The sequence below is a fragment of the Pseudophryne corroboree genome, chromosome 6, assembly GCF_028390025.1.
Source record: "Pseudophryne corroboree isolate aPseCor3 chromosome 6, aPseCor3.hap2, whole genome shotgun sequence".
Taxonomy (NCBI): Eukaryota; Metazoa; Chordata; class Amphibia; order Anura; family Myobatrachidae; genus Pseudophryne; species Pseudophryne corroboree.
The window spans coordinates 767,055,488-767,073,116 of record NC_086449.1 but is presented as its reverse complement, the minus strand read 5'-3'; the positions used below and the strand labels follow the sequence as shown (position 1 = coordinate 767,073,116).

The following is a 17,629-nucleotide window of genomic DNA, read 5'->3' as shown; positions in this document are numbered from 1 at the left end:
ATGGAAGTTTTGCCTTACAAGGGTGAGGAGTTGTTTGGGGATGGTCTCTCAGACCTCGTTTCCACAGCTACAGCTGGGAAATCAGCATTTTTACCCCATGTTCCCTCACAGCCAAAGAAAGCACCGTATTATCAGGTACAGTCCTTTCGGCCCCAGAAAGGTAAGCGGGTTAAGGGCGCGTCCTTTCTGCCCAGAGGCAGAGGTAGGGGGAAAAAGCTGCAGCATACAGCCAGTTCCCAGGAACAAAAGTCCTCCCCCGCTTCCTCTAAGTCCACCGCATAACGCTGGGGCTCCACGGGCGGAGCCAGGTACGGTGGGGGCCCGTCTCAAGAACTTCAGCGACTAGTGGGCTCGCTCACGGGTGTGCTGGAGGCAATTCACAAGCTGTATTCGCAGCAGGTGATAGTCAAGGTACCCCTCCAACAGGGACATGGTTAATATTCCACAATGTTTGTGGTACCGAAACCGGACGGTTCGGTGAGACCCATCTTAAATTTGAAATCCTTGAACACTTATATATGAAGGTTCAAGTTCAAAATGGAATCGCTCAGGGCGGTTTTTGCAAGCCTGGACGAAGGGGATTTCATGGTATCACTGGACATCAAGGATGCTTACCTGCATGTCCCCATTTACCCCCCTCACCAGGAGTACCTCAGATTTGTGGTACAGGACTGTCACTACCAATTCCAGACATTGCCGTTTGGTCTGTCCACGGCACCGAGGGTATTTACCAAGGTAATGGCAGAGATGATGATACTCCTTCGAAAAAAAGGAGTTATAATTATCCCGTACTTGGACGATCTCCTTAAAGGCGAGGTCCAGGGAACTTTTACTGATCGGAGTAGCACTAGCTCGGGCAGTGCTACAACAGCACGGCTGGATCCTGAACATTCCGAAGTCGCAGTTGGTTCCTACAACGCGTCTACTGTTCCTGGGGATGGTTCTCGACACAGAACAGAAAGTTTCTCCCGGAGGAGAAGGCTAAAGAGTTGTCATCTCTAGTCAGAGACCTCCTAAAACCAAAACAGGTGTCTGTGCACCACTCCACGCGAGTCCTGAGAAAGATGGTGGCTTCTTACGAAGCAATTCCATTCGGAAGGTTCCATGCAAGGATCTTTCAGTGGGATCTGTTGGACAAGTGGTCCGGATCGCATCTTCAGATGAATCGGCTGATAACCCCGTCTCCGAGGGCCAGGGTGTCGCTGCTGTGGTGGCTGCAAAGTGCTCATCTTCTAGAGGGCCGCAGATTCGGCATACAGGACTGGGTCCTGGTGACCACGGATGCCAGCCTTCGAGGTTGGGGGGCAGTCACGCAGGGAAGAAATTTACAAGGACAATGGTCAAGTCAGGAGATTTCCCTACACATAAATATTCTGGAACTAAAGGCCATTTACAATGCCCTAAGTCAGGCAAGACCCCTGCTTCAACACCAGCCGGTGCTGATCCAGTCAGACAACATCACGGCGATCGCCCATGTAAACCGACAGGGCGGCACAAGAAGCAGGATGGCGATGGCAGAAGCCACAAGGATTCTCCGATGGGCGGAAAATCATGTGTTAGCACTGTCAGCAGTGTTCATTCCCGGAGTGGACAACTGGGAAGCAGACACGACCTCCACCCGGGAGAGTGGGGACTTCATCCAGAAGTCTTCCAAATGATTGTACAACATTGGGAAAGGCCACAGGTGGACATGATGGCGTCCCGCCTCAACAAAAAGCTAAAAAGATATTGCGCCAGGTCAAGGGACCCTCAGGCGATAGCTATGGACGCTCTGGTAACACCGTGGGTGTACCAGTCGGTGTATGTGTTCCCTCCTCTGCCTCTCATACCCAAGGTACTGAGAATAATAAGGAGAGGAGTAAGAACTATACTCATTGCTCCGGATTGGCCAAGAAGAGCTTGGTACCCAGAACTTCAAGAAATTATCTCAGAGGACCCATGGCCTCTGCCGCTCAGACAGGACCTGCTGCAGCAGGGGCCCTGTCTGTTCCAAGACTTACCGCGGCTGCGTTTGACGGCATGGCGGTTGAACGCCGGATCCTGAAGGAAAAGGGCATTCCGGAGGAAGTTATCCCTACGCTAATTAAAGCTAGGAAAGAAGTGACCGCAAACCATTATCACCGCATATGGCGGAAATATGTTGCATGGTGTGAGGCCAGGAAGGCCCCAACGGAGGAATTTCAGCTAGGTCGATTTCTGCACTTCCTACAGTCAGGGGTGACTATATGGGCCTGAAATTGGGTTCCATTAAGGTCCAGATTTCGGCTCTTATCGATTTTCTTCCAAAAAGAACTGGCTTCACTACCTGAAGTTCAGACATTTGTTAAGGGAGTGCTGCATATTCAGCCCCCTTTTGTGCCCCCAGTGGCACCTTGGGATCTCAACGTGGTGTTGGATTTCCTAAAGTCGCATTCGTTTGAACCACTTAAAACCGTGGAACTAAAATATCTCACGTGGAAAGTGGTCATGCTGTTGGCCTTGGCTTCGGCCAGGTGTGTGTCAGAATTGGCGGCTTTGTCATGTAAAAGCCCTTATCTGATTTTCCATATGGATAGGGCGGAATTGAGGACTCGTCCCCAATTTCTCCCAAAGGTGGTTTCAGCGTTTCATTTGAACCAGCCTATTGTGGTGCCTGCGGCTACTCGTGACTTGGAGGACTCCAAGTTGCTGGACGTAGTCCGGGCCCTAAAAATCTGTTTCCAGGACAGCTGGAGTCGGAAAGACTGACTCGCTATTTATCCTGCATGCGCCCAACAAGTTGGGTGCGCCTGCTTCAAAGCAGACTATTGCTCGCTGGATCTGTAGCACGATTCAATTTGTACATTCTGCGGCTGGACTGCCGCATCCTAAATCTGTAAAAGCCCATTCCACGAGGAAGGTGGGCTCTTCTTGGGCGGCTGCCCGAGGGGTCTCGGCTTTACAACTTTGCCGAGCTGCTACTTGGTCGGGTTCAAACACTTTTGCTAAATTCTACAAGTTTGATACCCTGGCTGAGGAGGACCTAGAGTTCGCTCATTCGGTGCTGCAGAGTCATACGCACTCTCCCGCCTGTTTGGGAGCTTTGGTATAATCCCCATGGTCCTTACGAAGTTCCCAGCATCCACTAGGACATCAGAGAAAATAAGATTTTACTCACCGGTAAATCTATTTCTCGTAGTCCGTAGTGGATGCTGGGCGCCCGTCCCAAGTGCGGATTGTCTGCAATACTTGTATATAGTTATTGTTTAACTAAAGGGTTATTGTTGAGCCATCTGTTGAGAGGCTCAGTTATATTTCATACTGTTAACTGGGTATAGTATCACGAGTTATACGGTGTGGCTGGTATGAGTCTTACTCGGGATTCAAAATCCTTTCCTTATTGTGTCAGCTCTTCCGGGCACAGTATCCTAACTGAGGTCTGGAGGAGGGTCATAGAGGGAGGAGCCAGTGCACACCAGATAGTCCTAAAGCTTTCTTTAGTTGTGCCCAGTCTCCTGCGGAGCCGCTATTCCCCATGGTCCTTACGGAGTTCCCAGCATCCACTACGGACTACGAGAAATAGATTTACTGGTGAGTAAAATCTTATTTTTTTATTTTATTTTTTTCCGGTTTAGATATCCAGAATGGACTGGACATGGACTGTAAGTATAAACATGGCAATTCATCAAACCTCTAATTCCCTGAGAGCAGACATGTACCATTTTAATTACGATCTGCCTTTAACAATCATCATTTTTAAAGTGCTATAGAGAGATATATCTATCTTACTGTTGTGCATGTACCAAGGAATAGCGCCCACCTCTTAACTACTGCAGTAAATCTGCGGGTCCCGGTTGAAGACTCCCACTGATGGCGTCACCATCCGTCGCCTGTTGCAAGTTACCTAAACACACATCCCACAGTATTTTTAGTAAGGCGAGCAGCAAAGACCAAAAAGGGCATATTTAAAAAAAATAGTAATCCTAAACAAGTTGTAAGCTCGTCAGAGGCAGAGACATTAACCAATAAAGACGGGGATTCAATTAAATGGTGGTTTTTTTCGCCTAGGCAAAAAATGGCACTTTTTGCTGTTTTTCAGGGCTAATGGGGAATTCACCCTATTCAATAGCATGGCCATTTTCTCTAACGTCCTAGTGGATGCTGGGGACTCCGTCAGGACCATGGGGATTAGCGGCTCCGCAGGAGACAGGGCACAAAAGCAAGCTTTTAGGATCACATGGTGTGTACTGGCTCCTCCCCCTATGACCCTCCTCCAAGCCTCAGTTAGGTTTTTGTGCCCGTCCGAGCAGGGTGCAATCTAGGTGGCTCTCTTAAAGAGTTGCTTAGAAAAAGTTTTTAGGTTCTTTATTTTCAGTGAGTCCTGCTGGCAACAGGCTCACTGCATCGAGGGACTTAGGGGAGAGAAGTGAACTCACCTGCGTGCAGGATGGATTGGCTTCTTAGGCTACTGGACACCATTAGCTCCAGAGGGAGTCGGAACACAGGTCTCGCCCTGGGGTTCGTCCCGGAGCCGCGCCGCCGACCCCCCTTGCAGATGCTGAAGATTGAAGAGGTCCGGAACCAGGCGGCAGAAGACTTTCAGTCTTCATCAGGTAGCGCACAGCACTGCAGCTGTGCGCCATTGTCAGCACACTTCACACAGCGGTCACGGAGGGTGCAGGGCGCGGGGGGGGGCGCCCTGGGCAGCAATGTATAATACCTGTATGGCGAAAAATACATCACATATAGCCCTTGAGGCTATATGGATGTATTTAACCCCTGCCAGATATCACAAACTCCGGAGAAGAAGCCCGCCGAAAAGGGGGCGGGGCCTATTCTCCTCAGCACACAGCGCCATTTTCCCTCACAGAAATGCTGGTGGGAAGGCTCCCATGCTCTCCCCTGCACTGCACTACAGAAACAGGGTTAAAACAGAGAGGGGGGGCACTGATTTGGCGATATGAATATATATTAAATGCTATAAGGGAGGAACACTTATATAAAGGTTGTCCCTGTATAATTATAGCATTTTGGTGTGTGCTGGCAAACTCTCCCTCTGTCTCCCCAAAGGGCTAGTGGGTCCTGTCCTCTATCAGAGCATTCCCTATGTGTGTGCTGTATGTCGGTACGTGTGTGTCGCCATGTATGAGGAAAATGTTGGTGAGGAGGCGGAGCAAATTGCCTGTAATGGTGACGTCACTCTCTAGGGAGTCGACACCGGAATGGATGGCTTATTTATGGAATTACGTGATAATGTCAACACGCTGCAAGCCGGTTGACGACATGAGACGGCCGGCGATCAAATTAGTACCTGTCCAGGCGTCTCAAACACCGTCAGGGGCTGTAAAACGCCCATTTACCTCAGTCGGTCGACACAGACCCGGACACGGACACTGATTTCAGGGTCGACGGTGAAGAAACAAACGTATTTTCCTTTAGGGCCACACGTTAAGGGCAATGAAGGAGGTGTTACATATTTCTGATAATACCCTTTTTTGTGGTACTTGTAGTATGTGGGATGTGAAAAAACTACCTGTAGTTTTTCCTGAATCAGATAAATTAAATGAAGTGTGTGATGATGCGTGGGTTTCCCCCGATAGAAAATTATTGGCGGTATACCCTTTCCCACCATAAGTTAGGGCGCGTTGGGAAACACCCCTTAGGGTGGATAAGGCGCTCACATGCTTATCAGAACAAGTGGCGGTACCTTCTACAGATAGGGCCGTACTTAAGGAGCCAGCTGATAGGAGGCTGGAAAATATCCTAAAAAGTATACACACACATGCTGGTGTTATACTGCGACCAGCGATCGCCTCAGCCTGGATGTGCAGAGCTGAGGTGGCTTGGTCGGATTCCCTGACTAAAAATATTGATACCCTTGACAGGGACAGTATTTTATTGACTATAGAGCATTTAAAGGATGCATTTCTATATATGCGAGATGCGCAGAGGGATATTTGCACTCTGGCATCAAGAGTAAATGCGATGTCCATATCTGCAAGAAGATGTTTATGGACACGACAGTGGTCAGGTGATGCAGATTCCAAACGGCACAAAGATGTATTGCCGTATAAAGGGGAGGAGTTATTTGGGGTCGGTCCATGGGACCTGGTGGCCACGGCAACTGCTGGAAAATCCACCGTTTTTTTTACCCTAAGTCACATCTCTGCAGAAAAAGACACCGTCTTTTCAGCCTCAGTCCTTTCGTCCCTATAAGAGTCATATCTGCCCAGGGATAGAGGAAAGGGAAGAAGACTGCAGCAGGCAGCCCATTCCCAGGAACAGAAGCCCTCCAACGCTTCTACCAAGTTCTCAGCATGACGCTGGGACCGTACAGGACCCCTGGATCCTACAAGTAGTATCCAAGGGGTACAGATTGGAATGTCGGGACGTTTCCCCCTCGCAGGTTCCTGTAGTCTGCTGTACCAATGTCTCCCTCCGACAGGGAGGCAGTATTGAAAACAATTCACAAGCTGTATTCCCAGCAGGTGATAATAAAATTACCCCTCCTACAACAAGGAAAGGGGTATTATTCCACACTATATGGTGGTACTGAAGCCAGAAGGCTAGGTGAGACCTATTCTAAATCTGAAATATTTGAACACTGACAAAGGTTCAAATCCAGATGGAGTCACTCAGAGCAGTGATAGCGAACCGGGAGTCCGGGGACATCAGGGATGCTTACCTCCATGTCCCAAAAATTTGCCTTTCTCACCGAGGGTACCTCAGGTTCGTGGTACAGAACTGTCACTATCAGTTTCAGACTATGCCGTTGGATTGTCCAAGGCACCCCGGGTCCTTACCAAGGTAATGACCGAAATGAGGATTAGTCTTCAAAGAAAATGGACGACCTCCTGATAAGAACAAGGTCCAGAGAACAGTTGGAGGTCGGAGTAGCACTATCTCAAGTAGTTCTACGACAACACGGGTGGATTCTAAATATTCCAAAACCGCAGTTGTTCCGACGACACGTCTGCTGGTCCTAGGGATGATTCTGGACACAGTCCAGAAAAAGGTGTTTCTCCCAGAGGAGAAAGCCAGGGAGTTATCCGAGCTAATCGGGATCCTCCTAAAACCAGGAAAAGTGTCAGTGCATCATTGCACAAGAGTCCTGGTAAAAATGGTGGCTTATTACGAAGCGATTCCATTCGGCAGATTTCACGCAAGAACTCTTCAGTGGGATCTGCTGGACAAATGGTCCGGATCGCATCTTCAGATGCATCAGCGGATAACCCTATATCCAAGGACAAGGGTGTCTCTCCTGTGGTGGTTACAGAGTGCTCAACTTCTAGAGGGCCGCAGATTCGGCATTCAGGATTGGATGCTGGTGACCACGGAGGCCAGCCTGAGAGGCTGGGGAGCAGTCACACAGGGAAAAAATTTCCAGGGAGTGTGATCAAGTCTGGAGAATTCTCTCCACATAAATATACTGGAGCTAAGAGCAAATTTATAATGCTCTAAGCTTAGCAAGACCTCTGCTTCAAGGTCAGCCGGTATTGATCCAGCGGGATAACATCACGGCAGTCGCCCACGTAAACAGAAAGGGCGGCACAAGAAGCAGGAGGGCAGTGGCAAAACTGCAAGGATTTTTCGCTAGGCGGAAAATCATGTGATAGCACTGTCAGCAGTGTTCATTCCGGGAGTGGACGACTGGGAAGCAGACTTCCTCAGCAGGCACGACCTCCACCCGGGAGAGTGGGAACTTCATAGGGAAGTTTTCCGCATGATTGTGAACCGTTGGGAAAGACCAAAGGTGGACATGATGGCGTCCTGCCCGAACAAAAAACTGGACAGGTATTGCGCCAGGTCACGAGACCTTCAGGCGATAGCTGTGGATGTCCTGGTAACACCGTGGGTGTAACAGTCTGTGTATGGGTTCCCTCCTCTGCTTCTCATAACAAAGGTATTGAGAATTATAAGACGTAGAGGAGTAAGAACTATACTCGTGGCTCCGGATTGGCCAAGAGGGACTTGGTACCCGGAACTTCAAGAGATGCTCACAGAGGACTAATGGCCTCGGGAGCTAAGAAGGGACTTGCTTCAGCAAGTACCATGTCTGTTCTAAGACTTACCGCGGCTGCGTTTGACGGCATGGCGGTTGAACGCCGGATCCTAAGGGAAAAAGGCATTCCGGAAGAGGTCATACCTACCCTGGTCAAAGCCAGGAAGGAGGTGACCGCACAACGTTATCACCACATGTGGTGAAAATATGTTGCGTGGGTGAGGCCAGGAAGGCCCCACGAAGAAATTTCAACTAGGTCGATTTCTGCACTTCCTGAAAACAGGAGTGTCTATGAGCCTCAAATTGGGGTCCATTAAGGTTCAAGTTTCGGCCCTGTAGATTTTCTTCCAGAAAGAATTGGCTTCAGTTCCTGAAGTCCAGACATTTGGCAAGGGAGTATTGCATATACAGCCCCTTTTGTGCCTCCAGTGGCACCGTGGGATCTCAACGTAGTGTTGGGATTCCTCAAATCATATTGGTTTGAACCGCTGAAATCTGTGGATTTGAAATATCTCACATGGAAAGTGACCATGCTGTTGGCCCTGGCCTCGGCCAGGCGATTGTCAGAATTGGCGGCTTTGTCTTACAAAAGCCCATATTTGATTTTCCATTCGGACAGGGCAGAACTGCGGACTCGTCCCCAGTTTCTTCCTAAGGTGGTGTCAGCGTTTCACCTGAAACAACCTATTGTGGTGCCTGCGGCTACTAGGGACTTGGAGGACTCCAAGTTGCTAGACGTTGTCAGGGCCCTGAAAATATATATATATATTTATAATTCCAGGACGGCTGGAGTCAGAAAGTCTGACTTGCTGTTTATATTGTATGCACCCAAAAAAGCTGGGTGCTCCTGCTTCTAAGCAGACTATTGCTCGTTGGATTTGTAGTAAAATTCAACTTGCACATTCTGTGGCAGGCCTGCCACAGCCAAAATCTGTAAATGCCCATTCCACAAGGAAGGTGGGCTCATCTTGGGCGGCTGCCCGAGGGGTCTCGGCTTTACAACTTTGCCGAGCAGCTACGTGGTCAGGGGGAAACACGTTTGTAAAATTCTACAAATTTGATACCCTGGCTGAGGAGGACCTGGAGTTCTCTCATTCGGTGCTGCAGAGTCATCCGCACTCTCCCGCCCGTTTGGGAGCTTTGGTATAATCCCCATGGTCCTGACGGAGTCCCCAGCATCCACTAGGACGTTAGAGAAAATAAGAATTTACTTACCGATAATTCTATTTCTCATAGTCCGTAGTGGATGCTGGGCGCCCATCCCAAGTGCGGATTGTCTGCATTACTTGTACATAGTTATTGTTACAAAAATCGGGTTATTATTGTTGTGAGCCATCTTTTTTAGAGGCTACTTCATTGTTATCATACTGTTAACTGGGTTCAGATCACAAGTTGTACGGTGTGATTGGTGTGGCTGGTATGAGTCTTACCCGGGATTCAAGATCCTTCCTTATTGTGTACGCTTGTCCGGGCACAGTACCTAACTGAGGCTTGAAGGAGGGTCATAGGGGGAGGAGCCAGTACACACCATGTGATCCTAAAAGCTTGCTTTTGTGCCCTGTCTCCTGCGGAGCCGCTAATCCCCATGGTCCTGACGGAGTCCCCAGCATCCACTACGGACTATGAGAAATAGAATTATCGGTAAGTAAATTCTTATTTTTTTAGCCTAGGCAAAAAATTCAACAGTAGAGGAAAACGTGGATCGGCAAATCCACATGTTTTCTAACATGCGCCGACGAAAACGGGGGCCGTTCTTGCAGTTTTTAAGGCATTTTTCGCCATTACCTTTTCACTTGGGGGAAGAAAAGGTCTTAAAACTGGCGAAAGACCCACATTTGAGTAGGCAGGGGGGCAAAATCAATAGCTCTGAGATTACCGGAGCAAATTGAATACCCCCCCTGTATTAAAGTACTGAAAAGTCATATCACAGTAAGTCATGCAAATGTTCATATATAAATACAATGTTATCGCATACAGGATGCAATCGCAAACAGTCTCAGCATGGACAGTATTTGGTTATACAAAAAAATCAGTATAATAGAGGCCACAGTTCTGCCGCTGAGATTCTTTGTGTCCATACGTCTTCCACTGTAGATAGAACCTATTCTGTCTTTGAGGGCACACCAATAAACGTCACCACCTCCTCCAGGCAATGGTCATGCTTTCTGCCAGAAACCATGGCTACCTTTTGCCGTCATGTCACGTGTACGACCCGTGGTTCCAATTGGCTCAGGAATAGGTCCCTGGAAGACTAGGAGCTCTGTGGCCGACACTTCTCTTACAAACAGATGACTCGCAGGTCCAGTACAGGTCTTAAAAAAAGTCACCTTTTTGTAAGGAGCTGTCTTGTTAAATTTGGACTGAGTAATTTAGAAAACTACAGACCAGACAAATTGATCCTGGCATAGAATAAGAATCTGTTATTTTTCTGAGTGTCACTAAAAGACCTCCCCAAAGGAAAAAATCACTAACTATCCCTTTTAAAAGGCATTTCTATAAAGAGCCAACAAAGAGAAATAAAAACACCCCTGAAGAGTCATGTGACGAAACAGATTGGTGATGTTACATTCTTGTGGGTGAATTGAGCAACTGAAACCTTGTTTTATCATAAAGTACAGCAAATTTAAGTACTTCAGTCAGAAATGAATGACGTGATTTTTATTGTACCTTTTTAACATAGTTTTTAATGAAATCATGTACTGGAATGCATAATGTTTAATCATTATCATAGGAGATATATGAACATCAAATAATAAACAGGGAGATTTCCTATTGGTATTATTAATTGGGCGCTACCTTAAGATCCGTTTAGTGTAAGCGGCCCAGAATCAAGTTGTAAATCTATTTATATTAAAGGATAACGTATATAGGGTTCTTAGTGCATAACAGATAGATATAGATAGATAGATATATCTATATCTATATCTATATCTATATCTATCTATGTGTGTGTGTGTGTTAGTAATAGTATGTCTGTTTAGATTGTCTCTTGCTCATTGCACAATACAATGTTTGTTTGCAGGGGCGGTTCCCATACACCGCAGCAGCCGAAAAATGCGGCAGCAGGGATGCATATGGGAGGTGGTCCCAAACGTCGAAGCGGAGGTCACGTGGGTTACTTAGGTGTGTGTAGTTTCATTATTACTAGATCTCCGGTGCAATAACAGTCTGTTCCTAACTCTAAATGGCATTTTTTTTTTAAAATAATTTTTGTATTCTCTATCAATTATACCAACAAAGTTATTGATTTTCTCAGGTAGCAAGGCTGGAGGACACGGACCATGAGATTGGAGGTTGGCACTTAAATGGTAGCTTTCAATTCTAAGCTCCTCCCACTGGAACACCATCATGCCAGTGGTTTAGGTGCCTATGGAGTAGGGCACATTTGGGGGGGCTGCTCTGCTGCCATTGTTATAGATTAATTTCCATTTTGCCTCTTTTTTTTTTTTTTTTTTGTAAGTTTTTCTTTGTAGCTAGGTGTCTTTGTGCTGCTTGTAGCAGCGCACAGTCTGAGGGCTGTAGGAGCTGTCTTCAGTTTACAGCAGGGGGTCGGGGTCTATCCACAGCACTCTGGTCTCAGTTGAGACCGCTTGGGCCCGGCGATGGTATGTGCTCTTGCACTTTTTAGGGGATGCTGGGCTGTCCTGGATGGCGACGCCATCTAGTCAGGTTTTTCTTATTTGTAAAGTAGTACTGGCATGCTGGGGTTGCAGGGGGGAGGAGGTTAGAATTTAAAGCTACAGCTAAAGTGCCAACCCCAACCTGCAATCCCTATGGTTCAGTGTCCCCCATTCTGCTTAAGAGACACTGTTTAGACGGTAAGTGACCAAAAATCCTCCCTCTTGGGTTATTCCCCAAAATCTTTCCAAACACCCCCCCCCCCCCTTCCTCTTATATGGGAACTGTCCCATTTTATGTTCTTGTCTGTTCTGGTTGGATCTATAGACACCTTGGCCTATCAGAATAGAGGTCTCCATAGGCCGCAAGCTTATTTGTCTGTTCATCCCACTTCAATTATTGTGCTCATAATGAATTCCAGTAACCAACTTTATTCTGTGTTTTATCTGTGTGGAGCAGAAGTCACTTTTTCTGACTCTTGTAATGCGTGCGTTATATCTTTCATGTTTTTCTTTTTAAAGGTGCAGGAACTGGAGTTAAGCCTGGACCAACTCGCATACAAAAGGGAAAGGTAAGTCTATCCTTAGGTTAGTGTATGAGTGTTTCAGCGCTTACCCCACAATTTAATTGACTACTAAGGGGGCTATTCTATTAGCCGTGCTAATTTAGCGCAGAAAAAACATTTTTTTTTTCAACCATTTTTGCCCAATGGCTTTATCAGATTATCCAATTAGAGCCACGTGAGAATTTAGTCTATTGTGTGAAAATTTAGGGTTACTATACAAGTAGACCCTTTCAGAGGTGTTTGGTTTATTTAAAAAAAAAAAAGTATTCCTGATTGTAGTCTAAATACTTGAATACGTAGAATATGTCAGTAAATTTCTATGACTAAGTTACAAATGTTCTGTGTGAGCCTTTCTTTTATCAATCTGGGTGACGCTACGCTGTTGTGGGTTAGTGTGTGTGATGGGAGTTTGGCACAGAACCTAACTCCCCCCCCCCCCCCCCCTCTAACCCCTCCCATCTCTAGCCTACTACCAGATTACTTCAGTTTTAGTTTCTTTTTCATCCACTTGGGGTTACTGGAGTACTCTTGGGATATGGACGGGGTGTAGCTGGTATAGGCACATTTAAATTAGTAACTCTCCACCTCCTTCCATACTCCCATAGACACTTCAGTGCTGGGGTTAGTGGGTTTACTGGCCTTTCAGCCATGTTAATTGATTTTCTTTTTCATCCACTAGGGGCACTGGAGTACTCTTGGGATATGGGCGGCGTAGCAGAACAAAGGCACTGAATATTTAAATTTAGAACTCTCCACCCCTCCATATCCCTAGAGTACCTCAGTGTACGAACCCAGTGTTTTTTCTGTGCTCAAAGCACTAACATCGGCTTGTGGGATTCCCACACTTGGATGGAAGATTTTATTAATTTCTCTATCGTCCTAGTGGATGCTGGGGTTCCTGAAAGGACCATGGGGAGGGGAATAGCGGCTCCGCAGGAGACGGGGCACAAAAAGTAAAGCTTTTTCCGATCAGGTGGTGTGCACTGGCTCCTCCCCCTATGACCCTCCTCCAGACTCCAGTTAGATTTTTGTGCCCGGCCGAGAAGGGTGCAATCTAGGTGGCTCTCCTAAAGAGCTGCTTAGAGAAAGTTTAGCTAGGTTTTTTATTTTACAGTGATTCCTGCTGGCAACAGGATCACTGCAGCGAGGGACTGAGGGGAGAAGGAGTCAACTCACCTGCGTGCAGGATGGATTGGTTTCTTGGCTACTGGACATCAAGCTCCAGAGGGACGATCACAGGTACAGCCTGGATGGTCACCGGAGCCACGCCGCCGGCCCCCTTGCAGATGCTGAAATCAGAAGAGGTCCAGAATCGGCGGCTGAAGACTCCTGCAGTCTTCTAAAGGTAGCGCACAGCACTGCAGCTGTGCGCCATTTTCCTCTCGGCACACTTCACACGGCAGTCACTGAGGGTGCAGGGCGCTGGGAGGGGGGCGCCCTGGGAGGCAAATGAGTACCTATAAAGGCTAAAAATACCTCACATATAGCCCTAGAGGCTATATGGAGATATTTAACCCCTGCCTAATTTTTCTAAATAGCGGGAGACGAGCCGCCGGAAAAGGGGCGGGGCCTATCTCCTCAGCACACGGCGCCATTTCCTCTCACAGCTCCGCTGGTCAGGACGGCTCCCAAGTCTCTCCCCTGCACTGCACTACAGAAACAGGGTAAAACAGAGAGGGGGGGGCACATTTATGGCGATATTTTGATATAACAAAGCAGCTATAAGGGAGCACTTATTATAAGGCTATCCCTGATATATATATATATATAGCGCTTTTGGTGTGTGCTGGCAAACTCTCCCTCTGTCTCCCCAAAGGGCTAGTGGGTCCTGTCTTCGTTAGGAGCATTCCCTGTGTGTCTGCTGTGTGTCGGTACGTGTGTGTCGACATGTATGAGGACGATATTGGTGTGGAGGCGGAGCAATTGCCAAATATGAGGATGTCACCCCCTAGGGAGTCGACACCAGAATGGATGCCTTTATTTATGGAACTACGGGATAGTGTCAACACGCTAAAGCAGTCGTTTGACGACATGAGACGGCCGGACAATCAATTAGTGCCTGTCCAGGCGACTCAAACACCGCCAGGGGCTGTGAAACGCCCTTTGCCTCAGTCGGTCGACACAGACCCAGACACAGGCGATGACTCCAGTGGTGACGGTGACGAATCAACCGTATTTTCCAGTAGGGCCACACGTTATATGATTTTGGCAATGAAGGAGGCGTTACATTTAGCTGATACTACAGGTACCACTAAACAGGGTATTATGTGGGGTATGAAAAAACTACCTATAGTTTTTCCTGAATCAGAAGAACTAAATGACGTGTGTAATGAAGCGTGGGTTGCCCCTGATAAAAAGCTGATAATTTCAAAGAAATTATTGGCATTATACCCTTTCCCGCCAGAGGTTAGGGAGCGCTGGGAAACACCTCCTAGGGTGGACAAGGCGCTAACACGCTTATCTAAACAAGTGGCGTTACCCTCTCCTGAGACGGCCGCACTTAAAGATCCATCAGATAGGAGGATGGAAAATATCCAAAAAAGTATATACACACATGCAGGTGTTATACTACGACCAGCTGTAGCGACTGCCTGGATGGGCAGTGCGGGGGTAGTTTGGTCAGAATCCCTGATTGAAAATATTGATACCCTGGACAGGGACAATATTTTACTGTCGTTAGAACAAATAAAGGATGCATTTCTTTATATGCGTGATGCACAGAGGGATATATGCACACTGGCATCACGGGTAAGTGCTATGTCCATTTCGGCCAGAAGAGCTTTATGGACGCGACAGTGGACAGGCGATGCGGATTCAAAACGGCATATGGAAGTTTTGCCGTATAAAGGGGAGGAGTTATTTGGAGTCGGTCTATCAGATTTGGTGGCCACGGCTACAGCCGGGAAATCCACCTTTCTACCTCAAGTCACTCCCCAACAGAAAAAGGCACCGACTTTTCAACCGCAGCCCTTTCGTTCCTTTAAAAATAAGAGAGCAAAGGGCTATTCATATCTGCCACGAGGCAAAGGTCGAGGGAAGAGACAGCAACACGCAGCTCCTTCCCAGGATCAGAAGCCCTCCCCGGCTTCTACAAAAGCCTCAGCATGACGCTGGGGCTTCTCAAGCGGACTCGGGGACGGTGGGGGGTCGTCTCAAAAATTACAGCGCGCAGTGGGCTCACTCGCAAGTAGATCCCTGGATCCTGCAGATAATATCTCAGGGATACAGGTTGGAATTAGAGACAGATCCACCTCGCCGTTTCCTGAAGTCTGCTTTACCAACGTCCCCCTCCGAAAGGGAGACGGTTTTGGAAGCCATTCACAAGCTGTACTCTCAGCAGGTGATAGTCAAGGTACCTCTTCTGCAACAAGGGAAGGGGTATTATTCCACTCTTTTTGTGGTACCGAAGCCGGATGGCTCGGTAAGGCCTATTCTAAATCTGAAGTCCTTGAACCTGTACATAAAGAAGTTCAAGTTAAAAATGGAGTCACTCAGAGCAGTGATAGCGAACCTGGAAGAGGGGGACTTTATGGTATCCTTGGACATCAAGGATGCGTATCTCCACGTTCCAATTTACCCCTCACACCAGGGGTACCTCAGGTTCGTTGTACAAAACTGTCACTATCAGTTTCAGACGCTGCCGTTCGGATTGTCCACGGCACCTCGGATCTTTACAAAGGTAATGGCCGAGATGATGATTCTTCTTCGAAGAAAAGGCGTATTAATTATCCCATACTTGGACGATCTCCTAATAAGGGCGAGGTCCAGAGAACAGCTAGAGATGGGATTAGCACTGTCTCAAGAAGTGCTAAAACAGCACGGGTGGATTCTGAATATTCCAAAATCCCAGTTAATGCCGACAACTCGTCTGCTGTTCCTAGGGATGATTCTGGACACGGTTCAGAAAAAGGTTTTTCTCCCGGAGGAAAAAGCCAAGGAGTTATCCGAGCTTGTCAGGAACCTCCTAAAACCAGGAAAGGTGTCTGTACATCAATGCACAAGAGTCCTGGGAAAAATGGTGGCTTCTTACGAAGCAATTCCATTCGGCAGATTCCACGCAAGAATTTTCCAAAGGGATCTGTTGAACAAATGGTCAGGGTCGCATCTTCAGATGCACCTGCGGATAACCCTGTCTCCAAGGACAAGGGTGTCTCTTCTGTGGTGGTTGCAGAGTGCTCATCTATTGGAGGGCCGCAGATTCGGCATACAGGATTGGATCCTGGTGACCACGGACGCCAGCCTGAGAGGCTGGGGAGCAGTCACACAAGGAAGAAACTTCCAGGGAGTATGGACGAGCCTGGAAACGTCTCTTCACATAAACATTCTGGAACTAAGAGCAATATACAATGCTCTAAGCCAGGCAGAACCTCTGCTTCAGGGAAAACCGGTGTTGATCCAGTCGGACAACATCACGGCAGTCGCCCATGTGAACAGACAGGGCGGCACAAGAAGCAGGAGTGCAATGGCAGAAGCTGCAAGGATTCTTCGCTGGGCAGAGAATCATGTGATAGCACTGTCAGCAGTGTTCATCCCGGGAGTGGACAACTGGGAAGCAGACTTCCTCAGCAGACACGATCTTCACCCGGGAGAGTGGGGACTTCATCCAGAAGTCTTCCACATGCTGGTAACCCGTTGGGAAAGACCAATGGTGGACATGATGGCGTCTCGCCTCAACAAAAAACTGGACAGGTATTGCGCCAGGTCAAGAGATCCGCAGGCAATAGCTGTGGACGCGCTGGTAACGCCTTGGGTGTACCAGTCGGTGTATGTGTTTCCTCCTCTGCCTCTCATACCAAAAGTATTGAGAATTATACGGCAAAGAGGCGTAAGAACGATACTAGTGGTTCCGGATTGGCCAAGAAGGACTTGGTACCCGGAACTTCAAGAGATGATCACGGAAGATCCGTGGCCTCTACCTCTAAGGAGGGACTTGCTTCAGCAGGGTCCCTGTCTGTTTCAAGACTTACCGCGGCTGCGTTTGACGGCATGGCGGTTGAACGCCGGATCCTAAAGGAAAAAGGCATGCCGGAAGAAGTCATTCCTACTTTGATTAAAGCAAGGAAGGAAGTAACCGTGCAACATTATCACCGAATTTGGCGAAAATATGTTGCGTGGTGCGAAGATCGGAGTGCTCCGACGGAGGAATTTCAACTGGGTCGATTCCTACATTTCCTGCAATCAGGATTGTCAATGGGTCTCAAATTGGGATCTATTAAGGTTCAAATTTCGGCCCTGTCGATTTTCTTTCAAAAAGAATTGGCTTCAGTCCCTGAAGTCCAGACCTTTGTTAAGGGAGTGCTGCATATACAGCCTCCTGTGGTGCCTCCAGTGGCACCGTGGGATCTCAATGTGGTTTTGGACTTCCTAAAATCTCATTGGTTTGAACCACTAAAAAAGGTGGATTTGAAATATCTCACATGGAAAGTGACCATGCTTCTAGCCCTGGCTTCTGCCAGGAGAGTGTCAGAATTGGCAGCTTTATCTTA

General features: G+C 47.8%; 1 protein-coding gene across 5 annotated transcripts in view; it reads left to right on the top strand.

Annotated features, from left to right (window-relative positions):
* Window positions 1–17,629, top strand: part of LOC134933421 (matrin-3-like) — a 111,299-nt gene that overhangs the window by 35,710 nt on the left and 57,960 nt on the right. For 4 of the 5 annotated variants that reach the window (XM_063928620.1, XM_063928619.1, XM_063928617.1 and 1 more), the window contains 3 exons: window positions 3,594–3,620; window positions 10,983–11,083; window positions 12,100–12,149. In XM_063928620.1, the coding sequence (XP_063784690.1) occupies window positions 3,594–3,620; window positions 10,983–11,083; window positions 12,100–12,149 (178 nt within the window). The remainder of the gene's footprint in view (window positions 1–3,593; window positions 3,621–10,982; window positions 11,084–12,099; window positions 12,150–17,629) is intronic. The other variant, XM_063928621.1, reaches the window with a different exon arrangement.